The 27,938-nt window shown below is 42.7% G+C and overlaps 1 protein-coding gene across 1 annotated transcript in view; it reads right to left on the reverse strand.

Annotated features, from left to right (window-relative positions):
• Window positions 1-27,938, reverse strand: part of LOC111977969 (disks large homolog 5) — a 104,921-nt gene that overhangs the window by 56,848 nt on the left and 20,135 nt on the right. Inside the window, exons 2-4 of the mRNA XM_070448712.1 lie at window positions 3,878-3,946; window positions 2,305-2,479; window positions 97-298 (exon numbers count right to left, since the gene is read on the reverse strand). Of these exons, the coding sequence (XP_070304813.1) occupies window positions 97-298; window positions 2,305-2,479; window positions 3,878-3,946 (446 nt within the window). The remainder of the gene's footprint in view (window positions 1-96; window positions 299-2,304; window positions 2,480-3,877; window positions 3,947-27,938) is intronic.

The raw sequence follows: 27,938 nt of genomic DNA on the forward strand, positions 1-27,938 counted from the left end.
ACAGATAACAAGCTCACCAGGGATGACCACTCTCAGCCAACAGATACATGCTCACCAGGGATGACCACCTCAGCCAACAGATAACACATTGCTCACCAGGATGACCACCCTCAGCCAACACGAATAACAGCTCACCAGGGATGACACCCTCAGCCACAGATAACAGCTCACCAGGATGACCACTCCAGCAACAGATAACACCTCACCAGGGATGACCACCTCAGCCAACAGATAAACATGCTCACCAGGGATGACCACCTCAGCCAACAGATAACATGCCTCACCAGGGATGACCACCCTCAGCCAACAGATAACAAGCTCACCAGGGATGACCACTCTCAGCCAAACAGATAACATGCTCACCAGATGACCAACCTCAGCCAACAGATAACATGCTCACCAGGGATACCACCTCAGCCAACAGATAACATGCCCCAGGGATGACCACCCTCAGCCAACAGATAACATGCTCACCAGGGATGACCACCCTCAACCAACAGATAACATGCTCACCAGGGATGACCACCTCAGCCAACAGATAACAGCTCACCAGGGATGACCACACTCACAACAGATAACATGCTCACCAGGGGATGACCAACCTTCAGCCAACAGATAACATGCTCACCAGGGATGACCACCCTCAGCAACAGATAACATGCTCACCAGGAGACCACCTCAGCCAACAATAACATGCTCACAGGGATGACCACTCTCAGCCAACAGAAACATGCTCACCAGGGATGACCACGCTCAGCCAACAGATAACACGCTCACAGGGATGACACCCTCAGCCAACAGATAACATGCTCACCAGGGATGACCCAACCTCAGCCAACAGATAACATGCTCCCAGGGATGACCACCCTCAGCCAACAGATAACATGCTCACCAGGGATGACCACCTCAGCCAACAGATAAACATGCTCACCAGGATGACAACTCAGCAAACAGATAACATGCTCACCAGGGATGACCACCCTCAGCCAACAGATAACAAGCTCCACCAGGATGACCACCTCAGCCAACAGATAACATGCTCACCAGGGATGACCACCCTCAGCCAACAGATAACATGCTCACCAGGGATGACCACACTCAGCCAACAGATAACATGCTCACCAGGATGACCACCTCTTTATTCCTCCAAAGTCACTCTACCGCCCAGAAGCAGAGAAGTAAAAGCAAAAAAAGGCTACGCTAAATGGGATCCACATTTTGTGAGCTCAGTAACTCTGTTAAAACATTAAACAAGAGTATGTATTTTGAATGAAGCTACTCGTCCTACCTCTCTCATAACCAAACGCTCACACCATAGTGTTCTGCACTTTAATCTGCTCCTGGGGGCTTGGTTCTGATACGTCACTCTTTTCTGTCATCTCTCGTGTGTGTGTGTGTGTGTGTGTGCGTGTATGTGTGTGTGTGTGTGTGCATCCATTTGTGTGGTGTGTGTGTGTGGTGTGTGTGTGTGTGAGAACCAGGCCCAACTCCAAGTCAGGCCAGGACTACGAGCATCTGAAGCTGCAGTGTATGAAGGCCATGGTGTTATCTGTTGGCTGAGGGTGGTCATCCCTGGTGAGCGTGTTATCTGTTGGCTGAGTGTCTGTCTAGAACGGTTCTAAGTGATGTCAGGCAAGTACATCGCCTGGCTCTGTAGTGAGTCCTGTACCTACAGTAGCTATAGTGCTTCTGTCTCTTATTATATTGGAATAATCCACCCCCATCGAAGGTGGTCCCAGGTGAAGGCCATGCTCTGTCTATAGTGAGGGTTGTAGGGAAAGGGTTCCCTAACTTCTTCACTAAGGCCTTCACCCTTCCAGCATTGGGGAACATCCCGTGCAAAAGCACTGTTCATGACACAAACTGTTCACACCCCTCTTGTTGGCGGAGAGAACATTTTGCATCAGTTATCGACACACAAATATCATACAACCCCCAAAAATGCTAACCTCCCCTGTTATTATAATGGTGAGAGGTTAGCATGTCTTGGGGGTATGGTATTTGTGCATCTAACTATCTCACTCATCATTATTCACGATTCATTCAGGACTATCTGTAATCATGGTAGCATCCAGATTAATGTGTTTAGAAACATATTCTATTCTTATTTACAATACAAGTGACTCAATACATTATTTACCATTTATTTCTATTGGGCACAAAATAATCTGAAACACAACCAAAACAAACAGAAAATGCATCCAACAAAATTGTAGAGCCCACCCCCCTAGGGGGGCACCCCACAGTTTGGGAATCCCCGGTGTAGAGTAGTGTAACTGCAGTATACCAAGAGTTCTACTGTACCTGCAGTCATCAAAGGTGGTGCCGGGCGAGGACAGGGCCAGGCGTTTACGCAGCTCGTCCCTCTCGCGGGTCACCTGTCTCAGCTGGAACAGAACCGCCTCCATCTTCTCACTCATCTGACCGTGGCGGTTCTCCATATGGGCCGGAGGAGGGGACGAGGCTTGACCCGTGGTACCTGTCACAGTCAGACTGTCACTGATGGCTAGGGCCCTTACACCGACATAGATGATGTGAAGTGCATAGGGCGTTTACGCAGGTGAATTTGGGATTGGGCCTCAGAAGRCTGGAGACAGAGATCGCTCTTTCCGCATACCACATGTGGCAAGGGCCCTTACCCGACATAGGCCCAATCCCAAATCGACCCCTAAACCCTACTCCCTGCCCTATGCACTTGTGGAGATCTGAGAGGATTTGATTTGTATAAGCAGTGTGGTGAAAGCTACCTCCACCTAGCCCATCAAATGGCAAGACGAAGCTATAACTATATTGTTTATTAGGCTGCACCTGTCAAATCCTCAGATCTCCACAAGCGCATAGATGTCGATTTGGAGGACTCTTGAGGCAACAATGGAGATTGAGAATGCTTGTGTCATACTTGATGAAATAAATAAGCCAAACAATCCAAAGTAAAGTAGCACACCGTTATTATGAATAATGTGACAACAATAATCAACAAACCAGCGGGCAAAATGTGGCACATGACGTCTTCATGACTACGTTTAAAGGGGCAACCTGGGATTTAAACAATAACAAAGCGGACACCCCGCCACTGTTTTTAACTAAGCTCGAGGCAGTTAGGAGCTGAAGTCTTTAAGAACCAATGGCTATATACCATTCATTTGGATGTAACAATCCCAGATGGCCCCTTTAACCGTTGACTTGTGAGTGTAATCAGTCCAACACTCCAGCCATGCCTCAATTCATTAAATCAAAGGGCCTATGCTGCAGTGTTGACAAACAAAACACCTCTATATGTTTTCTTTCTGGACCTCTGACTGAAGACAACAACAAGCACCACAACAGAGTCCTGCGCCCCTCTCCTCTTTCAGTAGCTCTGCCCTGCAGGGCAATCCCTCTGGCCTCCACCCAAATGACATCTCATTCCCTATATAGTGCACTACTTGTGACCAGGCCCCATAGGGCTCTGGTAAAATGTAGTGCACCATGTAGGGAATAGGGTGCCATTTGGTACACAGCCTCTATCTCTCTCCCTCAGAGAGAGAATGGCTCAATGAAAACCATTCTAGGGGGTTGGTGGGTTGCTTTTGTAAATCCTTTCACATCTGTGTAATCACTTGTTTGTGCTGACTGAAAGTCAGAAATAGCATGCTGTCTGGTTGGTTAGCCAGTTCTCTGGACCACATTCACCTAGTTTCCTAAACCGTAAGAACGAAAAATTCATCTTCAAACATTCATACTACTACAGGATTTTTCCAGAAATCCTAGTTGGAGGATTCCGGATTTCCTGTTTATTTCCGCTTGATTCCAGGAATATTCCAACTTGAGTTTCTGGCAAACCTGGGAATTTTGCAACCCTACTACTGCCAAACGATAGAAACACATCCAGGCTCACCTGCGCTACTGAGGGAAGTGCTGCTTTCAGAGTCAGACGGCATGGTGGACAAAACACTGTAGGTGGACCCTGACAAACAGGACACAAAGACATTAAAGTCAGTCCATTTATACAATACATCCTTACTGTTCATCAAAGCAAAAATGTGTCTTGGAAGTTGACTAATTCAAACATGTAACTGTAACTAATCTGATGTACGTAAGAAGTGTGTTGTACCGGCCTGCCTGTTTTGTGTTTGTTATTCAATAAAATGTTTGATATTCAACATTAAAAAAATCGGAAATGTGTATTTTTGCTGTCTGTGAAATCCCAACTCTGTTGACACCACACATTTATAGTGACATTCATTAATCATGCTCTGATTACATCAGCACCTTGGGTGGGATAAAAGTGCTTTACAAATGAAATGTATTATTATTATTATTATCTATAGTACCATATCCTACTAGTATTGTGCCTCAATGCTGTGTATTACTCAGTGACTAACTACACTACACAGGCTTGGTTGAGTTCAAAGGGTTTATTCATAGATCAGTAAGAGACTTTGGTTCAACTTCAGATGAGAGACAGACAGACGACAGGCAAACAACACACAGACAGAGGACAGACAGACAGACGACAGGCTTTGGTCGCATCTGACAGAAGAGCCAGTAGAGAGGTGTGTGGCTTATTATCCTAGAGACAGGTGGGGATGCGTCCCAAACGGCACCCTATTCCCTATATAGTGCACTTATTTTGACCAGAGCAAGAAGTAGTGCACACTGTCCCCTATATGCGTCCCCAGGTGGGGATGCGTTCCCTATATAGTGCACTTATTTTGACCAGAGCCCTATAGGCCCTGGTGAAGAAGTAGTGCACACTATAAAGGGAAGAAAGTGCCATTTGGGACACAGATAGACAGAGAGGCTAAACAGATGCTACTGCTGCTGCTGAAAAGGACCCAAAAGGGACTCAGCTCAGAGCAGTCAGCTTCCTCATGCCACCTCCACACACACACAGAGACAGATCCCTCTCCCATCTACAACTAAAGCTTCTCCTTCAATATGAGAACATTTCTTTATAGAAGCAATTCATTATTAATGAATCACAAAATTCTAGGCATTATTTTATCAACAATCGTGACAAAAGCCGATGTATGCTTTTGAAGACGATTGAACATGAACCCTTTGCACCACGTTGTTGATAGGCTATTTATTGTTGGGACAATCACTTATTTTACCTGCACATCTAAACCTGTATCTTGAGTATCTTGAAATTCCTGCCATGAGAATCTTCCCAACATTGCTCACAGCATCAGGCGCTCATGCTTACAGCCAACTTCCTTAGTTAGGCCCTTTACTCCTTCTGGAGCATACGCCATCGACATCAAGACGACACACAAGTCTGTTGAAGGGACAATCTGCAGTTCAAACAACAACAAAGTGGACACCCCACCACTGTTTGGGTAAMCAGCTGAGGGATAGGAGAAATGTAACCACTCTCAAATGAATAGAGCTATGGATGCAAGGTGGGACCACGGACTTGGAGGTTGGAGGTTATACAGTGTTTGTTTACAATGACATTGTTTCCAAACAATGGAGCATGCTTATATTTTGGGTTCTGATGGGGTACGACAGTTTAACTAAGCTAATGAGGCATTAATAAGTTATATTCTTGGTGCATACATTTTTGCACTTAAATGCATGATATTATATTCAGTTAATTACTTATCTAYTGTTGTTGCWTTGTCTTGAGGTGAACTTGCAAGAAAGCATTTCGTTGCATTATGTACTCCACATAYATCATGTGTATATGACTAATAAAAATTGAAGAGACAGAATCATTAGATCACTTGTTTTGGTACTGCTTGTTTTTGGTCACAGGTTCAGGAGTAGCTGAAGAATTGCAACATTTATCTGGAGTTAACTCTGCAWATAGCACTGCTGGGTGATTTGAAAAGTCAAAGTCAATCGATCAATAATAGAATAATACTCTTAGCAAAATCTGTAGAAGCTATGAGAATAGAAAGGTTCAAAGGTTTTGTGAAACATCACAGCACGGTTGAAAAATATATGGCATGGATGGTGTTCAGAGATGGATGGGAGGGGTTGAGAGTATCTGAAGGGTTAGACTAAAAATAACAAAAACAAGATAAACAATGTAAAATATACTGTGTCCGTAGAATGTAAATAGTATGTATAGGCTGGAAGTAGAAGTATTGTTGTCCATTTAGTTTACTCCAATTATAAAGAAGGAATGCAGAAACCGCTCCGCTATTTCCTGGTTTCTGAAACTCAAATAGTTTGCCTAATTTCAGTTTATGTGACAAAATAAGATGGTACAATGATTCTCTACACTATACTATCTAAATTGCTGTGAAATATATTTTCCATAAGCGAAATATTGTATTTTCAGCTGTTTGAAGCTAGTGTACAAAACCAAAAGTAAAAGACCAAAAACGAACCTTAAGAACGGGAAGCAGAGATAGCGCACATGAAATTGCTATACCACTTCTTAAACTTGCTTTCAATGAAAATGACAGATCCTTAACTCCCATTTCTATGTGAATTTGGTCACCAAAAAAGTTACATATTGCCCCTTTAAAAAATAAATATATTTACAAAAAAAGTCAAGGAGTCGGAAAGTGTTCAGACCCCTYGACTTTTCCCACATTTTGTTACATTACAGCCTTATTCTAAAATTGATTAAATAAAAAATGTTACTCAGCAATCTACACAAAATACCCCATTGTAAAAAACAGAAATACTTTATTTACATAAGTATTCAGACCCTTTACTATGAGACTCGAAATTGAGCTCAGGTGCATCCTGTTTCCATTGATCATCCATGAGATGTTTCTACAACTTGATTGGAGTCCACCTGTGGTAAATTCTATTAATTTGACATGACTTGGAAAGGCACATACTTGTCTATCTATATAAGGTCCCACAGTTGACAGTGCATGTCAGAGCAAAAACCAAGCCATGAGGTCGAGACAGGATTGTGTCGAGGCACAGATCTGGGGAAGTGTACCAAAAAAATGTCTGCAGCAAGACCACAGTGGTCTCCATCATTCTTAAACGGAAGAAGTTTGGAACCACCAAGACTCTTCCTAGAGCTGGCCGCCCGGCCAAACTGAGCAATCGGGGGAGAAGGGCCTTGGTTACGGAGGTGACCAAGAACCCGATGGTCACTCTGRCAGAGCACCAGAGTTCCTCTCTGAAGATGGGAGAACCTTCCAGAAGGACAACCATCTCTGCAGCACTTCACCAAATCAGGMCTTCATGGTARAGTGGCCAGACGGAAGCCCATTCTTGGTAAAAGACACATGACAGCCCGCTTGGAGTTTGCCAAAAGGCACCTAAAGACTCTCAGACCATGAGAAACAAGATTCTCTGGTCTGATGAAACCAAGATTGAACTCTTTGGCCTGAATACCAAGTGTCACGTCTGGAGGCAACCTGGCATCATCCCAACAGTGAAGCATGGTGGTGGCAGCATCATGTTGTGGGGATGTTTTTCAGCAGGAGGGACTGGGAGACTAGTCAGGATCAAAGGAAAGATGAATGGAACAAAGTACAGAGAGATTCTTGATGAAAAGCGCTCTGGAGCAGGTTAGGCCCTCAGACTGGGGCGAAGGTTCACCTTCCAACAGGACAATGACACTAAGCACACAGCCTCTACACAGACTCTATGCTGTAATCGCTGCCAAAGGTGCATCAACAAAGTACCGGGTAAAGGGTTTGAATACTTATGCAAATGTGACATTTCAGTTTTTAAATATTTATACATTTGCAAGCATTTCTACAAACCTGTTTTAGCTTTGTCATTATGGGGTATTGTGTGTAGATTGATAAGGAAAAAAACGATGTATTCAATTTTAGAATAAGGCTGTAACGTAACAAAATGTGGAAAAGGTCAAGGGGTCTGAATACTTGATGCATTGATGCAGACAATTACATTTATAGAAGCCACAATCTGCAATATTAAAGCTGATCTACCCCCTACATTTTTTTGTTGAATAATAATAATAATAATAATAAAACTTCATATCATTCATTTAAGTTTAAAAAATGATATACCAATTGCAGATTGCCCCTTTAAAGCCACAAACATCCATAACCCCCTGGCCTGTCACCCAGCACAACACAAAGCCTTAGCACATTCATTAACTTCTACTTGGCTCCAGGATGGAAGAGAACAGCTGATAGAACAGTTTTTTTTAGGAACTTCTGGCCATGATGTAAGGCCTACCTACTACTCAAGTCAAAAAGAGCCAGCCAGGGTGACAAACGGTTCTATTTACCCACATCCCAGCAAGAGCACTATATCAATCCCTCTATGGCAACGTTCCCACTAGCTATAGGAGACTGTGGTTTGATTAAAACTAAGCAGAGAGAGAGAGAGAGAGAGAGAGAGAGAGAGAGAGAGAGAGAGAGAGAGAGACGAAAAGAGAGTCCAGAGAGAGACAGAGAGAGATCCCAGGCTTACAGTACGGAGTCTCACCCCCTTCCTTTTCCCCCAGCCAGCAGAAGAGTGAAAGAAAAGAGGGATGTGCCTGAGGACCAGAACAGAACAGAGACATCCATCCCCATGGATCAAGTCCGCTTTGTTCTCTACAGCTTGAGTTTCCCATCAGTCTGTTTGGGCAGAGACTGAGGCTACGTCCCAAATGGCACCATACTCCCTATAGTGCACACTGCTTTTGGTTAAAGCCCATGAGGGCCCATGAGGCCCTGTTCAAAAGAATGCACTACATAGGGAATAGGGTGCCATTTCAGACGCAGCCTGAGAGTGTCACAATGGGCAAGGTCCACGCCTCACTCACTTTCTGGCTTCTTGGAAACCATGTGACATTATCTGGAACTTTACTGCTGCAGTAGCTGGGATAGCTAGTGTGAGTGTGTGAGTTTGTGTGTGTGTGAGTGTGCGTGTGCGCCTGTCCTACCTCGTTTGTAACTCATTTGTGTTGATTACTTTGCCACAGCAGAGCAGCTGTGCTCTTCCCTGAACCGGGCGATAGAATGTTCAGATCAGTGGCAGTCTGTGCTGTTTAAGATTAGGGAGGACGATTTATTTAAAACATTTATGAGCATGGCCTTATTTCTATTACAGCATTTTGGACAACTCATTCATATTCCATTCACCCAGTTCAATGTAACATCGATAGGTTTAGGCTACTATATGATACTTGAATTTTCCCTATACCCATCATGAGGTTGCTACTAGTCTACAAATGTAAGTTTATAACCTAGGTGCACAGGTAGAGAGACAAATTGGAGTAATCAAGGTGACAAACAGTGACACATTCAATACCGCCTTGCATAATCCTGCCGGCATCTCGCTGATCTAGGGAGTAATCATTAGTCCAAACAGTTGCAAACAAGATTTTCTATTGAACAAATTCAGGTAGGCTTATCCACACTTCATTCTGTTTGCTTCCATTCAAGAATAGTTTTTCACCTGCACCCCCAGTTTATTTTCATAGCAGCCACATACAAACAGCATCATCACTTTCCTCGTTGTATAATTCCTTCTCGGATCTACACCCTCTCCTCCTCTCACCTTCTCCCTTCGCGTGTGGACTTCAGTCCACCACAAAACAGCTGTCTGTGACGAGGCAAAARAATATATACTTTCCACGCCAAACCTTTATACCATAACCGCTAACCGCTACATAGCTTACATCGTTGTCACCATATTAATGTCATAGTCAACATAGCTAATAGAACTAAGGTGTTAGTAAACCTGCTACAATCACACCGTACAGTGTACAGCAAGCAGTTTAACAGTTACACTGGCTGGCCCTGGTATTTTGTCAAGGCAGCAGCTACTCTTCATGGGGTCCAGCAACATTAAGGCAGTTATATACAATATTACATGACATTACATTTCAAAATACTTTTCACAACACATTAAGTGTGTTCGCTCAGGCAGTTACTCTACTACCACATACCTACAATACCAAATCCATGTGTACGGTAGAGTGCGTGTCTTATCATGTGTATGTGTAAGTGTGTGTCTTTGCCTGTCTGTGTGTCTGTGTGTGTGTGTGTGTGTGTGTGTCTTCACAGTCCCCGCAGTTCCATAAGGTGTATTTTTATCCGTTTTTTTTATCTGATTCTGCTACTTGCATCAGTTACCTGATATGGAATAGAGTTCCATGTAGCCATGACCCTATGTAGTACTGAGCACCTCCCATAGTCTGTTTTGACATCAACTTTCTCCAGTCCCAACAACATCAAACTGTTTTAGAGACTGAGAGACAGTGTCTGGTAGTGCTCCAGTCCCAACAACATCAAACTGTTTAGAGACTGAGAGACAGTGTCTGGTAGTGCTCCAGTCCCAACAACATCAAACTGTTTTAGAGACTGAGAGACCGTGTCTGGTAGTGCTCCAGAGAATGAGAAGAGTGTGCAAAGCTATCATCAAGGCAAAGGGTGGCTACTTTGAAGAATCTCAAATATAAAACATATTTTGATTTGTTTAACACTTTTTTGGTTACTACATGATTCCATTCATATTATTTCATAGTTTTGAGGTCTTCACTATTATTCTACAATGTAGAAAATAGTAAAAATAAAGAAAAACCCTGGAATGAGTAGGTGTGTCCAAACTTTTGAATGTATGTTACCCCTTGGCAGCGTTATCAGAAAGCACAGCATTGATTTTCACTGCTACACAGGCGATACACAACTGTACATTTCTGTGTCACCAGAGGATTTTAGCTCCACGGATAAATTATTAGACTGTATTAGTGATTTAAATACTTGGATGGCTCACAACTTCCTCCAGCTTAAATCAAGATAAGACCGAGGTACTTATTGTTAGAGCCAAAGCACAGAGAGAGAATCTGGCCGCACATTTTAAGTCACAGGCAATAAAGATAAAACACCAGGTAAAAAACCTAGGTGATAGTTTAGATTCTGAACTCAATTTCGAATCGCACATTAGGAATATGACCAAAATAACTTTTTACTACTCGTAGCATCATTGCCATGGTGCGGCCATTTCTCTCCCAGGCTGATACAGAGATTCATCCATGTTTTTATTACAAGCAGGCTTGACTACTGTAAAGACCCCTTTACTGGCCCAAATACTTTTGACATTATCGATCATAGTCTGCTGCTGGAAAAACGCATGTGTTAYGGCTTTACACCCCCTGCTATATTGTTGATAAAGAGTTACCTGTCTAACAGAACACAGAGGGTGTTTTTTAATGGAAGCCTCTCCAACATAATCCAGGTAGAATCAGGAATTCCCCTGGGCAGCTGTCTAGGCCCATTACTTTTTTCTATCTTTACTAATGATATGCCACTGGTTTTGAGTAAAGCCAGAGTGTCTATGTATGCGGATGACTCAATACTATATATTTGATACAACAGTAGCTAAGATGGGGAGAAGTATGTCCATAATAACGCGCTGCTCTACCTTTTTAACAACACTATCAACAAGGCAGGTCCTACAAGCCCTAGATTTGTCGCACCTTGACTACTGTTCAGTCGTGTGGTCAGGAGCCACAAAAAAAGGACTTGGCTCAGAACAGGGCAGCACGGATGGCCCTTGGATGTACAGAGAGCTCTTCACAGTCCCCAAGTCCAGAACAGACTATGGGAGGCGCAAAGTACTACAGAGAGCCATGACTACAAGGAACTCTATTCCACATCAAGTAACTGATGCAAGCAGTAAAATTAGATTTTTTAAAAACAGATTAAAAAACCTTTATAGAACAGCAGGGACTGTGAAGCAACACAAACATAGGCACAGACACATATATATATATACACACACACACACACACACACATGGATTTTGTACTGTAGATATGTGGTAGTGTTGGAGTAGGTGCCTGAGGGCATACAGTGTGTTGTGAAATCTGTGAATATATTGTAATGTTTTAAAATTGTATAAACTGCCTTAATTTTGCTGGACCCCAGGAAGAGTGGGGATCCATAATAAATACAAAATACAAATTCTCTCCTGTCTGGTCTAACCAAGAAAGCCATTGGTCAACTGCAAAACATACAGAATGATGCTGCACGGGAACTGATCAAGAGCAGACGGAGAGCACACATTACACCGGTCTCTGCACTGGCTACCTGTTACTTTTAGAATACATTTTAAGATTCTTCTATTGGTTTTTAAATCAATCCATGATTGTGCACCCCAATACATGTCAGACATGCTTTTAAGTTATGTACCCAGTAGGTCCCTCAGGTCCTCTGGCACTGGCCTTTTAACTATCCCAAAGCCTAGGACCAAGAGGCATTGAGAAGAAGCCTCTATGCCCCCAGCCTCTGGAATAGATGCCAAAAAACCTGAGGGGGTCGAAAGTGATGACATTTTTAAAACAGATATTTTTACTTTTCCTTAGGGTGCATTTTAGAAGTTTCGTTTTTATTWGTTTTTTCCTGTGAAGCACATTGTGTTGCATTCCATGTCTGAAATTTGATTTGATTGTGAAGAGCTCTCTAGTGGCATATCTTGTGGGTATGCATGGGTGTCCAAGCTGTGTGCTAGAAGTTTAGGTAGACCTTACCATGAAATGCTTACTTACAAGCCCTTAATCAAATATTTACAAAATAAACCAAAGTAAAAAATTATAAAAAGTAACACAATAAAATAACAATAACGAGGCTATATACAGGGGGTACCAGTACCGAGTCAATGTGTGAGGGTACAGGTTAGTCGAGATAATTTGTACATGTAGGTATGAGTAAAGTGACTATGCATAGATAATAGACAGCGCGTAGCAGCAGTGTAAAAAAAAATGGAAGGGGTGGGGTGTCAATGTAAATAGTCCTGGTGRCCATTTGATTAATTGTTCAGCAGTCTTATGGCTTGGGGGTAGATGCTGTTAAGGAGCCTTTGGGTCCTAGACATGGCGCTCTGGTACTGCTTGCCGTGCGGTAGCAGAGAGAACAGTCTATGACTTGGGTGACTGGAGTCTTTGACAATTTTTTGGGCCTTCCTCTGACACCGCCTAGTGTATATGTTCTGGATGGCAGGAAGCTTGGCCCCGGTGATGTACTGGGCCGTATGCACTACCCTCTGTAGCCAAGCAGTTGCCATACCAGGCAGTGATGCAACCGGTCAGGATGCTCTCGATGGTGCAGCTGGGGCCCCATGCCAAATATTTTCAGTCTTCTGGAGGGGGAAAAGGTGTTGTCGTGCCCTCTTCAGGACTGTCTCGGTGTGTTTGGACCATGATAGTTCATTGGTGATGTGGACACCAAGGAACTTGAACCTCTTAACCCGCTCCACTACAGCCCCGTCGATGTTATTTGGGGTCTGACGGCCCGCTTTTTCCTGTACTCCACAATCAGCTCCTTTGGCTTTCTCACATTGAGGGAGAGGTTGTTGTCCTGGCACCACACTGCCAGGTCTCTGACCTCCTCCCTATAGGCTGTCTCATCGTTGTCGTGATCAGGCCTACCACTGTTGTGTCGTACAAGAGGGGACTAAGCACGCACCCCTGAGGGGCCCCAGTGTTGAGGATCAGYGTGGCAGATGTGTTGCGGCCTACCCTTACCACCTGGGAGCGGCCCGTCAGGAAGTCCAGGATCCAGTTGCAGAGGGAGGTGTTTATTCCCAGGGTCCTTAGCTCAGTGATGAGCTTTCTGGGTACTRTGGTGTTGAACGCTGAGCTGTAGTCAATGAACAGCATTCTCACAGTGTTCCTTTTGTCCAGGTGGGAAAGGGCAGTGTGGGGTGCGATTGAGATTGAGTCGTCTGTGGATCTGTTGGGGCAGTATGCAAATTGGAGTGGGTCTAGGGTTTCCGGGATGATGGTGTTGATGTGAGCCATGACCAGCCTTTCAAAGCATTGCATGGCAACCAACGTGGTAATTTAGGCATGTTACCTTCGCTTTCTTAGGCACAGGGACTACGGTGGTATGTTTGAAACATGTATTACAGACTCGGACAGGGMGAGGTTGAAAATGTCTGTGAAGACACATGCCAATTGGTCCTCACATGCTTTGAGTATACGTCCTGTTAAATCGGTAGGCCCTGCGGGTTTGTGAATGTTGACATGTTTAAAGGTCTGGCTCACATCGGCTACGGAGAGCATGATCACACAGTCATCCGGAACAGCTGATGCTCATGCATGCTTCAGTGTTGCTTGCCTCGAAGTGAGCATAAAAGGCATTTAACTCGTCTGGTAGGCTTGCGTCACTAGGCAGCTCACAGCTGGGTTTCCCTTTGTAGTCCGTAATAGTTTTCAAACACTGCCACATCCAACGAGCGTCAGAGCCGGTGTAGTAGGATTCAATCTTAATCCTGTATTGACGCTTTGCCTATTTGATGGTTCGTCTGAGGGCGTAGTGGATTTGGATTAGTGTCCCGCTCCACGAAATCAGCAACTCTAGCTTTTAGCTCAATGCGGGTGTTGCCTGTAATCCATGGCTTCTGGTTGGGATATGTACGTACAGTCACTGTGGGGATGACAGTGACTGTACTTATTGATGAAGCCGCTGACTCCTCAATGCCATTGGATGAATCCTGGAACATATTCCAGTCTGTGCTAGCAAAACAGTCATGTAGCATAGCATCCGCGTCATCTGACCATTGATGTAAGTGTCGTGCATGATGAATGTCCTTCCCTATAAGCGTGCTGGAAGTCTGTAGTCAATTTGTTTGTTTTAAAATATCATTGTATCTGGTCAAACACCACTTTCCAAATGTTTACAAAGGGTTGGTAACAAGCTGATTGGTCGGCTATTTCAGCCAGTAAAAGGGGGCTTTACAATTCTTCTGTAGCGGAATGACTTTTGCTTTTGCTTCTTTCTTCTAGGCTTAAATTGAAGATATGGCAAATAGGAGTGACAATAACGTCCACTATTATCCTCAGTAATTTTGCATCCAGGTTGTCAGACCCAGGTTACTTGTCAMTTTTTTCACCTCTTCCACACTCACTTTTCAGAAATAAAAATGACAATGCTTGTCTTTTATAATTTGGATGTGTAGTGTCGGCATTTGCTGCTGGCATGTCATACCTAAGATTGCTAATCTTGCCGATTAAAAAAATCATTAAAGTAGGCAATATCAGTGGGTTTTGTGATGAATCTGTTTCAATGAACGATGGAGCTGAGTTTGCCTTTTTTCCCTAAATTKAATTTAAGGTGCTCCAAAGCTTTTTACTTTCATACTTTATATCATTTATCTTAATTTCATAGAATATTTTATATATATTTTTTAAAGTTTTGTCACATGATTTCTCAATTTGCAGTACGTTTGCCAATCGGTCATGCAGATAGACTTATTTGCCATTCCTTTCGCCTCATTCCTTTTGCCTCAACCATAACATTTTTCATCTCCTCATCAATCATCTGGGATTTAACAATTTTGACGGTAATTTTCTTAATGGGTGCGTGTGTATTAGTAACTGGAATAAGCAATTTCATAAATGTGTCAAGTGCAGCATCTGGTTGCTCCTCATAACACACCACATACCAGAAAATAGTCTTTACATCATCAACATATGAATCACTACAAAACGTATTGTATGACCTATTATACACTATATTAGGCACAGCCTTTGGAACCTTGGTTTTCCTAGATTTGGCTACTATATTGTGATCACTACATCCAATGGATTTGGATACTGCTTTAGAGCAGATTTCTGCARCATTAGTAAAGATGTGATCAATACATGTTGATGATTTCATTCCTTTGCTGTTTGTAAATACCCTGGTAAGTTAACTGATTACCTGAACCAGGTTGCATGCACTGGTCACAGTTTGAAGCTTTTTCTTGAGTGGGCAGCTTAATGAAAGCCAGTCAATATTAAGGTCACATAGAAAATATAGCTCTCTGTTGATATCAAGCATTTCACATATATTATCTAGATACTGACTGGTACCACTTGGTGGTCTGTAGCAGCTTCCCACAAGAATGGGCTTTAGGTGAGACAGGTGAACCTGTAGCCATATTACTTCAACAGTATTTAACATGAGATCCTCTTTAAGCTTTACAGGAAATAGGCAGCAACACCGCCCCCATTGCCATTTCTGTCTTTTCTGTAGATGTTATATCCATGTATTGCTACCAGTGTATCATCAAAGGTATTATCTAAGTCAGTTTCAGAGATAGTCAGAATATGAATGTAATTTGTTACTAGCAAGTTATTGATTTCTTGAACCTTGTTTCTTAGGCTACATATGTTAATGTGGGCTATTTTTTGCACTTTTCTGGGATGCTTGATTGTTTTTATTGCTTTACTGGGAGGCTTATCAGAAGTAGACATGACAATGTTATTTATGTTTGAGCTGAWAGTGCTTCCAACTAGGGCACACCGCCCCAGTGTTAACAGTAATACTGTGGTTCATAGGCACATGATTGCTGTATACAATGGCTGTAGGGTCGACAGATGCATTCAGGGAGTTAGAGGGACATAAATTAGGTCACTTACATTGTGACTTCCAATGCTCCTGGGATAATGTACATTTACTGCGGCATTACTACAATTCAGCGACACAGTGGTAGGGATTATCTGAGCTGGGCTTGTATCATTGATAAATCATTGTCTCAACTCCGCCTTGAAATGTGTGGACAGAGTCCAGGAGCCACGATGATTTGGATGGACTCCATTATCTTCTGTTTCCAGAAGGTGTCAAAGTTATCTCTAAAAGTTATTCCAACAGAGCTAGTAATCTTTTAGCCAGGAGTGTAATGTCACTAGCCTGCTGAATCTTTTACACCCACGGCCCAACAATGGTACAGGACCTGAAATAATTGGCCGCTTTTTGGAATCTTTCAGAGCTTGAATCAGTTCTTTAAAATACATTTTCAGCAGTTCCATGCTAGTCCTCCTAATGTCGTTTAAGCCCACATGGACTACGACAGCGTYAGCTCCCGGCAGCTGTCTCAGAACAGTCGGAAGCAGCCTTGTAATGTCCTGTACTCGTGCTCCTGGGTAGCACAGGGGTTTTGCCCTGGGAACCGAGATGTCATCAGCAGCTCTATGGTGAGAAACAACAGCTTGTGTAATGGCCGAGGAGGTCCAGCCATTATTTCGCCCCGAAACCTCTGGATCTAGGGCAGCAAACGGTTTCTCATCTGTTTCCGGTCTGGCCTTACCTTCGCCTGGTGGCAATACATTAATACAACCGAAAGCTTACCTGAAAGCTTACCTTGAATTGGAAGAGTTCCAGTGTTGGATAGCCTTAGCCAACTAGCTAATATAAATAGCATTCCTCTCTGTTTGAGCCGGGAGTTTGAGTAGGCTAAATTAGCTAGCTACATTAGCTAGCTAAGTCAGTGAAAGTGAAAAACAAATACAATTAAATATAGCTAGCTCGCTCTCTCTGCTTCTTCTCCTTAATTTTTGAATAAATGAATTTGTTAAACTGTTCAACTACTGACTTTCTCTCTCTTTGAGTGAAGTACTCACCACATTTTATGCACTGCAGTGCTAGCTAGCTGTAGCTTATGTTTTCAGTACTAGATTCAATCTCTGATCCTTTGATTGGGTGGACAAGATGTCAGTTCATGCTGAGGACATCCTCCGGAAGTCGTCATAATTACTGTGTAAGTCTATGGAAGGCGGATGAGAACCATGAGCCTCCTAGGTTTTGTACTGAAGTCAATGTAACCAGAGGAGGACGGAAATATTCTAGTACCCCATGGTGCTACCCTACTGAGTGCTGCTGAGGTTGCTGTAGACCTTCATTGCAAAACAGTGTGTTTTAATAAATTATTTGGTGAAGTKAATATATTTAGTATAGTTTTATCTATAAAAKAATGACCTTTTCTAATGTTTCACTATTTTTATTTTGCTGAAATTCACTGAGTAGCATGGTACTCCCCTTCCTCCTCTGAGGAGTCTCCACTGGTTCAGGTGGACAGAACGTGACAAATAGGATTTACTAGAAACATTGTTAAGATAAAACGCCCCAACCAAAAAAATATAAGTTTCTGTACTGAATTTAATAAAGCAGTACTAAATAAAATCAATGTTTGCTGGTCGCGTGCACAGATTTGCAGATGTTATCACATCTAACTTCTAACTCCAACAGTGCAGTAATAATACCTAGCTATACAAAACAATACGCACATTATCCAAAAAGTAAAAACAAAAAAATTAAGAAATATCAAAACGAGCAATATCAGAGTCCGGAATATAAATATATATACACAATAGAGAGTATGATGGTGTGTATAGACATGGTCAGTATATGAATAGAAAATGTGTGTACAACAGTAGTTTTATAGGACGAGCCATGACTAGAATACAAAATATACATATAAAGTGGGTAAAACAGTATGTTAACCTCATTAAAGTGACCAGTGACCAATTACTCTATGTACAGTGCCTTCAGAAAGTATTCACACCCCTTTATTATTTCCACATTTTGTTGTGTTACAGCCTTTCCAAAAGGACTTAATGATGAAATGCCTTTGTATGTTATGCTGTGAATTGGAACATGAAATGTGTGTCTCTTGTAGATTATTCTGACGTTTTTCATATGATGTACCCAATGACTAATGAACTTGCTATGTCCTCATTGAGATTATACAGAAGTGTTCAATACGCCTTATTTATACACTTTTGTAATATTTATGAAATGCACATTGTTATATTTGGTAGCACTTATTTATTTTCCTTTGCCTCCAACCCCCTTCGATGTGTAGAACGGATGTGGGTGGAGCCAGGTCTACATAAGGGTGCAACTTTCAAAAAATCCCAAAAGCTCTGACGAAGGCCGTGTGGCCGATACGTAAGCTTATTAAATATCGGTGATACTATCAAGAGCAGTGTGCGGTTTCCTTTTCCTTCATCTTGTTCAATTGATGCCATGCACCTGCAAATAAGATTGCTCAGATGTGCGAGTGCCTTTTTGTAGTTGTGTTACAGCCTGAATTTAAAATGGATTCAAACTAGATTTTTGTCACTGGCCTACACACAATACACCATCATGTCAAAGTGGAATTATGTTTTTCGAAATGTTTACAAATTAATAAATGAAAAGCTGAAATGTCTTGAGTCAATAACTATTCAACACCTTTGTTGTGGCAAGCCTAAAGTTCAGGAGTAAAAATACACATAATAAGCTGCATGGACTCTGTGTGCAATAATAGTGTTGAACATGATTTTTCAATTAATATCTCAAGTCTGTACCCAACACATACAATTATGTAAGGTCCCTCAGCCGAGCAGTACATTTCATACACAGATTCAACCACAAAAACCAGGGAGGTTTTCCAATGCCTCGCAAAGAAGGGCACCTATTGATAGATGGGTAACATTTTTAAAAAGCAGACATTGAATATCCCTTTTAGCATGGTGAAGCTATTATTACACTTTGGATRGTGTTTCAATACACCCAGTCACTACAAAGATACAGGCATCCTTCCTAACTCAGTTGCCGGAGATGAAGAAAACCACACCATGAGGCCAATGGTGACTTTAAAACAGTTACAGAGTTTAATGGCTGTGATAGGAAAAAACTGAGGACGGATCAACAACATTGTTACTCCACAAAATATATCTAAATAATATAGTGAAAAGAAGGAAGCCTGTACAGAATACAAATATTCCAAAACATACATCCTGTTTGCAACAAGGCACTAAAGTAATACTGCAAAAACTGTGGCAACGCAATTAACTTTAGGTCCTGAATACAAAGTGTTATGTTTGGGGCAAATCCAATACAACACATAACGGAGTACCACAATCCATATTTTCAAGCATAGTGGAGGCTGTGTCATGTTATGGGTATGCTTGTAATCGTTAAGGACTGGGGAGTTTTTCAGGATACAAATGAAACAGATGGAGCTAAGCACAGGAAAAATCCTAGAGGAAAACCTGGTTCAGTCTGCTTTCCACCAGACACTGGGAGATTAATTAACCTTTCAGCAAGGCAATAACCTAAAACACAAGGCCAAATCTACACTGGRGTTGTTTACCAAGAAGACAGTGAATGTTCCTAAGTGGCCAAGTTACATTTTTGACTTAAATCTCCTTGAAAATCTATGGCAAGACATGAAAATGGTTGTCTAGCAATGATCAACAACCAATTTGACAGAGCTTGAAGCATTTTWAAAARAATAATGGGCAAATATTGTACAATCCATGTGTGGAAAGCTCGAGACTTTTAGTTTTTWGTTTTTACCTTTATTTAACAGATAGATTTACAGCTGTAATCTCTGTCAAATAGATTTACAGCTGTAATCTCTGTCATAGGTGCTTCTACAAAGTATTCACTCAGGGGTGTGAATATTTATGTAAATGAAATATTTCTCTATTTCATTTTCAATACATTTGCGAAACAAATTCTAAAAACATGTTTTCACTTGGGGAAAAAACAATTTAATCCATGTTGACTTCAGGCTGTAGCACAACAAAATCAGGAATAAATCAAAGGGTATGAATACTATCTGAAGGCAGTGTACTTAGGGCAGCAGTCTCTAAGGTGCAGGGTAGAGTACCGGGTGGTAGCGCACTAGTAACAGTGACTAAAGTTCAGGGCAGGGTACTGGATGGAGGCCCGCTAGTGGTGACTGTTTAACAGTCTGATGGCCTGGAGATAGAAGCTGTTTTTCCCAGTCTCTCAGTCCCAACTTTGATGCACAGGTACTGTCTCCTTCTAGATGGTAGTGGGGTGATCAGGCAGTGGCTCGGGTGGCTGAGGTTTTTGATGATCTTCTTGGCCTTTCTGTGACACCGGGTGCTGTAGATATCTTGGAGGGCAAGCAGTGGGCCCCCGATGATGCGTTGGGCTGACCACACCACCCTCACCCTGCAGTTGAGAATGGTGCATTTGCCGTACCAGGCAGTGAAACAGCCCAACAGGATGCTCTCAATGGGGCTCTTTGGAAGTTTGTGAGGGGGGCTAAGCACAATTTCTTCAGCCTCCTGAGGTTGAAGAGGTGCTGTTGTGCCTTCTTCACCATGCTGTCTGTGTGAAGTGACCATTTCAGGTCTTCAGTGATGTGCATGCCGAGGAACTTGAGGCTTTTGACCCTCTCTACTGTGGCCCCGTCGATGTGGATGGGCTCTCTCTACCGTCTCCTGTAATCCACAATCAGCTCCTTCGTTTTGTTGACTTTGAGGGAGAGGTTATTTTCCTGGCACCACTCCACCAGAGCTCTCACCTCCTTCCTGTAGGCTGTCTTGTCATTGTTGGTAACCAGGCCTATCACTGCTGTGTCGTCAGCAAACTTGATGAATGAGTTGGAGACATGCGTAGGACTACAGGGGGGGGGGGGCTGAGCAAGCACCCCTGTTGGGCCCCCGTGTTGAGGATCAGCATGGCGGAGGTGTTGATGCCTACCTTCAACACTTGGGTCGGCCCATCAGGATGTCCAGGACCCAGTTGCACAGGGCGGGGTTCAGACCCAGGGCCCTGAGCTTTATGATGAGCTTGTAGGCCACTTTGGTGTTGAAGGCTGAGCTGTAGTTGATGAACAGAATTCTTACTTAGGTATTTATCTTGTCCAGTTGGGATAGGGCAGTGTGCAGAGCAATGGAGATTGCGTCGTCCATGGATCTGTTGGGGCGGTATGCAAAGTATAGWGGATCTAGGTTGTCGGGTTAGGTGGAGGTGATGTGGTCCTTAACTAGCCTCTCAAAGCACTTCATGATGACAGAAGTGAGTGCTACGGGGGCGATGGTAACTGAACTAAATGACTGTCCCTTTCTTGGGTAAAGGAACAATGGCTGACATCTTGGATCAAGTGGGGACAACAGGGGAAGGGATATAGACAGATTTAACAACGACTGGGATATAGACAGATTGAATATGTCCACCATATGTAATGTGTTAATAATAACCCATTATCCTACAGTAATAAAAGTCAACAAAATAGAAAGCCCTCTTGGGATATGTGAAATAATGGCCCACTATCCCCTCATTTGAAAAGCCTAAATATAGTCTTGTAATAATAACAAAACATTTGAACAATATGTCCCCTGAGAGTTGACTTGGTAATGAATGTTTGTATTTTAACACTAAAGGGGTAGATCTGGGATAGAGTGACGGAGGCATGGAGGAGATGAAAAGATAAAAGAAGGAGTGTAAGACGAAATGCAGGGCATAAGGACAGAGACAGCTGGCAACATCCCAAATGGCAACCTATTCCCTATTTAGTGTGATAGTTATTGGGAATAAGCTGCCATTAGGGACACACACAGTCACTGAGACATTATTCTCTCCTAGCAAACACTGCTCCATTCTGCCTTGTAGAAGAAAGTGAACACAACTGGAAAAATGAAAATACACCACTGCTCGCTGGTGTTTGGAGCAAGTGAAACAGAACACAGGGAAGACAAGCCATACACATACACACACACACACACACACACACACAATACAAGCAGACGTGAAAAAAAGACATCACACACCCCAATCTCTAATATGCTGCAGCAAAGTCATTTAGAGATCCACCAGAGACACAGCGTTCACCACAGACAAAAGGTTGCATCTGCCAGCACCATGCCCTGCAGCTACCGTCATATAAAAAAGGTATGGCATGTCTTGTTAATTAACAAGAAAACAACCTCGGGCTCTTGAACGAAACCCCCAAACAGATAAGAGCTGCTAACTCAATCTATGAAGTACTGGTAGCAAGTCTAACATACTTATTAATGTTGTCTCAGTTCATATCGTCTCTCACCCGTCAAAGGCATGTTACCATAACTGCCATCACTATTGTTGACTTCAGTTTATTTGTTAAGCCTTTCACCCCAATCTGTGATATTCCCTTAGGTAACATTAACAGCTCAAGTGCTATCCATCCAGAGTGGTTCTTCTCTCGGTTCCCCCTTCTGTCTCTGTCTATTTCCTACTCTGTCCCCCCTTCTCTCTCTGTCTATTTCCTACTCWGTCCCCCCTTCTCTCTGTCTATTTCCTACTCAGYCCCCCCTTCTCTCTGTCTATTTCCTACTCTGTCCCCCCTTCTCTCTGTCTATTTTCTAATCTGTCCCCCCTTCTCTCTCTCGGCCTGTGTTGATCAACATGAGGTTATCTAGCTCACACCCTGTGGGATGCAGCATGACTTCAGTCTATAGAGACAACATAACAGAGCAGTAAGGCTGCTGTGTTGACAGTGCAGTATTGAAAGCCTGTCTGCTTGCCTGGCTATACAGTGTTAATTTCATCACCTATTTCGCCAGGCTACTCTCCCAGTGGAACAAGCCCCCGGTAGAAAACGGGGCGACATGACGTTTGGAGCCACTTTACTTATCATGGCGAATGCAACGCTTCTATGGGAGAAGACAGCGTTTGCACCCACAAATTGACAGGGAAAAATACTACCAACCTCAAGAGACATCTGAAAGTGCATCGTTCTGATAATAACAGATTGATAATGCTAGCTAGTTAGTTTGCTGCAACCTATCAGACCGCTACTTCTGACACAACTTTGATTACAATATAGCTACAGTATGCTCCAGACCGAGACCCTTTGACTTGGCTGTGCGAGGTACATTTTAATTGGTTGCATCAGTGCGAGCTGAACATGATCACCTCACTCAAAAGTTTCAAAAAACGTCCTATCTTTTGCCTACTAAAATCATGAATTGGTCAAACAGTAAAGTGCATTAGCCTCATGATTCCTGTAAAGAAAGTGTCTGCCCAGCCCCTGGGCCTGTTTCACTGGGGCCTGCTGCTGTGATGAGGGAGCCACTTGATGTGCGCTCCGAGAGAGAGAAAAAGGTTTACTTGTCACGTGCGCCGAACACAACAGGTATAACAGCGAAATGCTTACTAACCAACAGTGTAATTTTTGAGTAAAAAAATAGGTATTAGGTAAGTAATAGATAAGTAAAGAAATACAAAAGAAAACAGTAAAATGACAGTGAAAATAACAGTAGCGAGGCTATATACAGGTGGTACCGGTACAGAGTCAATGTGCAGAGTCAATGTGCGGGGGCACCGGTTAGTCGGGCTAATTAATATGTACATGTAGGTATAGTTAAAGTGACTATGCATATATGATAAACAGAGAGTAGCAGCAGTGTAAAAGAGGGGGTTGGCGGGTGGGGGGGTTGAGGGACACAACGCAAATAGTCCGGGTAGCCAATGTGCGGGGGCACCGGTTAGTAGGGATAATTGAGGTAATATGTAAGTAAATGTATGGTTAAAGTGACTAAGCGTAGATGATAGACTTGCATAACATTTCAAAATCAAAATGCGGGAAATACATAGCTTTGGAAGCAACTACTGTTGTTCCACAGCTTTCTGTGGGTATATATTTTTATTAATATTGAGCTAAATTGCAACTATTTTACAACCAAGATATTTGATATGGCTTTAAGATATGACGTGTGAAATTGTCCATTGCAACGTGTTTTATAGGACATTTGTAGTGGGGTGCGTAATTGGCGGCAGAGAAGTCAGGCACAGGAGAGCAGAACTGGTGGTCCCGTGTAGCTCATTTGGTAGAGCATGGCGCTTGCAACGCCAGGGTTGTGGGTTCATTCCCCACRGGGGGACCAGGATGAATATGTATGAACTTTCCAATTTGTAAGTCGCTCTGGATAAGAGCATCTGCTAAATGACTTAAATGTAAATGTAACTGGGTAATAACCGGAGATGTATTAAGCAAAACCAACGGCATCCAAAACAACAAGATAAATGGGCACAAAATAACCCGTTGTGCGCTCATGGGGAACATGCACAAGCACTACAATAAACAATCCCACACAAAGACATGGGGGGAACAGAGGGTTAAATACACAACAAGTAAATGAGGAAATTGAAACCATGTGTGTGGAAAAACAAGACAAAACAAATGGAAAATGAAAAGTGGATCGACGATGGCTAGAAGACCGGCGCCGCCGCTCGCCGAGCACCGCCCGAACAAAGAAACAAGGAGAGGATCCGACTTCTGCGGAAGTCGTGACAACATTACATTTCCTGTTAGATTAATACATGACTAGTAGCAGTGGGTTTTATTATTTAGTKTTCACTTCCTCATGTGGTGAATTAGCTCCAATTAAATGTGTCTATGATATTAGTTCTCATAAAGATGTAGGACAATTAATCTCTATTGAACAACAACAACATTTAGTAAATTATGGAGCCCTATTTTAACAGTATAATAGAACAACAATAACATTGTCAACTCACAATTGATGACAATCACTGGATTAGGTTGCACATCAAAATATATTGAATCATGCATTCCTTCTTAGACATGTTAGATGAAACAACGTATTTATTGAATAGCCTACCATCTCAGTAGTCTATTACACAGTCTGAAGCACTGTGAATGACTTCATAAGGTGATTACAATCATTTTCTATTGTGTGACACTGCAGAAAGATTGGTGTGACCAAATCATGGGCTTGTGTCACCAACTGAAAAAGTTAGTGGCACCAGTCTGGAGAATTGTCAAGGGGTGTGATTTTTAATCTGCTGCAGAGTAATGTGTTCTTCTGCCAATTTGGCTGCAGGGAAGAGAATCATGCGATAGGATGTTATGCTGAAAGATATGTTGGTAGGACAAGGCCTTCAGAAAGTCCTCACAAACCTTTACTTTTTCTACATTTTGTTGTGTTACAGATTGAATTTAAAATGGACTAAATTTAGATTTGTGGTCACTGGCCTACACACAATACCCCAAATTGGAATGATGTTTATCTTTTTTTTTTTTTTTTTACAAATTAATAAAACATTTGAAGAAAAAAAATGAAAAGCTGAAATGAATTGAGTCAATAAGTATTCAACCCCTTAGTTATGGAAAGCCTAAATAAGTTCAGGAGTAAACATTTGCTTAACAAGTCACATAATAAGTTACATGGACTCACTCTGTTTGCAATAATAGTGTTGAACATTATTTTTTAAATTACTATTTATCTCTGTACCCAACACACACTATTATCTGTTAGGTCCCTCAGTTGAGCAGTGAATTTCAAACACAGATTCAACCACAAAGACAAGGGAGGTTTTTCAATGCCTTGCAAAGGGCACCTATTTGGTAGATAGGTAAAAAAAAAAAAAAAGCTAACATTGAATATCCCTTTTAGCATGGTGAAGTTATTATTACACTTGGGATGGTGTATCAATACACCCAGTCACTACAACGATACAGGCCTCCTTCCTAACTCAGTTGCCGGAGAGAAAGGAAACTGCTCACTGATTTTACCATGAGGCCAATGGTGACTTTAAAACAGGTACAGAGTTTAATGGCTGTGTTGGGAGAAATCTGAGGATGGATTAACAACATTGTAGTTACTCCACAATACTAACCTAATTGACAGAGTGAAAAGAAAGAAGCCTGTACAGAATACAAATATTACAAAACATGCATCCTGTTTGCAATAAGGCACTAAAGTAAAACTGCAAAATATTTGGCAAATAAATTAAATAAATAAATAACGTTATGTTTGGGGCAAATCCAACAACCCATCACTGAGTACAACTCTGTATATTTTCAAGCATGGTGATGGCTGCATCATGTTATGGGTCTGCCTCTCATCTGAGTCTTTGCATGTGTGTTGGAGTGACAGTGTGCGTCGTGTGCAAAAAATAAGGTAAACTCAGATAGTCCGTGTAGCCATTTTGTTAGCTATTTTGAAGTGTTATGGCATGGGGATAGAAACTGTTCAGGAGCCTGTTGGTGTCAGACTTGATGCACAGGTACTGCTTGCCTTCTTCACGACTGTGAGCGTGTCTGTGGACCATTTTAAGTTCTTAGTGATTTGGACACCGACTTCGACCCGCTCCACTGCAGCCCCTTCGATCTGGATGGGGTGTGCTCCCCCCACCAGTTTCCTGTAGTTCACGATCAGCTCCTTGGTCTTACTGATGTTGAGGGAGAGGTTGTTGTTCTGGCCCCACACTGCCAGGTGATGATGATGATGGCGTTGGAATCGTGCGTGGCCACGCTGTCATGGGTGAACAGCGAGTAAAGGTGGGGACACACCCCTGTGGGGCCTCCGTGTTGAGGGTCAGCGTGGCGTGGCCCGCAACACCTGGGGTCGGGCCCGTCAGGAAGTCCAGCATCCAGATGAAGGGGGAGGTGTTCAGTCCCAGGGTCCTAAGCATGGTGATGAGCTTGGAGGGGACAATGCTATTGAACGCTGAGCTGTAGTCAATGCACAGCATTCTCACATAGGTATTTCTCTTACCTAGGTAAGTGAGGGCAGTGTGGAGTGCAATTGAGTTTGCGTCRTCTATGGATCTGTTGGGGCAGTATGAAAATGGTAGTGTGTTTAGGGTGTCTGGAATGTTGGAGTTGATGTGGGATGATGTAGTTGATGTGTGCCTTAACCAGCCTCTCAAAGCACTTAAGGATTACAGATGTGAGTGCTACAGGGTGGCAGTCAATGTGGCATGAATCCTTAGAGTTCTTGGGAACAGGAATGATGGTGGTCATCTTAAAATTATAGGATTACAGACTGGGACAAGGAGAGGTTGAAAATTACCGGCAATATATAGCCTTGCGGGTATTGACCTGATTAAAGAATTTATTCACGTCGGGCTCAGAGAGYGAGATCACCCAATCTTCTGGGTCGATGGAGGACTTCACACCTGGCACGATGTTGCTATTGTCAAAGCGAGCATGAAATGCATTGAGTTCGTCTGGTAGATTGGCATGGTTGGGCAATCAACGGCTGGGTCTTCCATTGTAATCCATAATGAAATGTGGCCCCAGCCACATGTGGCGGGCGTCAGAGCCTGTGTAATATGATTCCACCTTATTCCTATATTGTCCTTTTGCTCGTTTGAGTCAATGACAGAGGTGGTTAACTCTTCGACGATATCGGCGAAGTCACGAAAGATATTCCAATCAGCGCTAGCATATCAGTCCTGTAGTATAATCTCTGATTCTGGAGACAATTTATAACGGAGCGAGTCATGGGTAATTCCTGTTTGAGCTTCGGAGTCATGATCTGATTCGCAGAATGGCGGACGAGGGACGGCCTTGTATGCTTGCTTGTGGGTAGAATAACAATGGTCTAGGAATTGATCGCCCCTAGTGGAGGGAGAAGTGTTGCTGGAAGTTGGGCATCACGTCCTTAAAGACGCAGAATTAAAATCGCCGGCAACCAGGAAAGCAGCCTCTGGATAYATGTTTTCCTGCTTGGTTATAGCCTTGTACAGTTAAAGATGCACTATGCAGAAATCGCTCCA

This window comes from Salvelinus sp. IW2-2015, linkage group LG18, assembly GCF_002910315.2.
Source record: "Salvelinus sp. IW2-2015 linkage group LG18, ASM291031v2, whole genome shotgun sequence".
NCBI classification, from domain to species: domain Eukaryota; kingdom Metazoa; phylum Chordata; class Actinopteri; order Salmoniformes; family Salmonidae; genus Salvelinus; species Salvelinus sp. IW2-2015.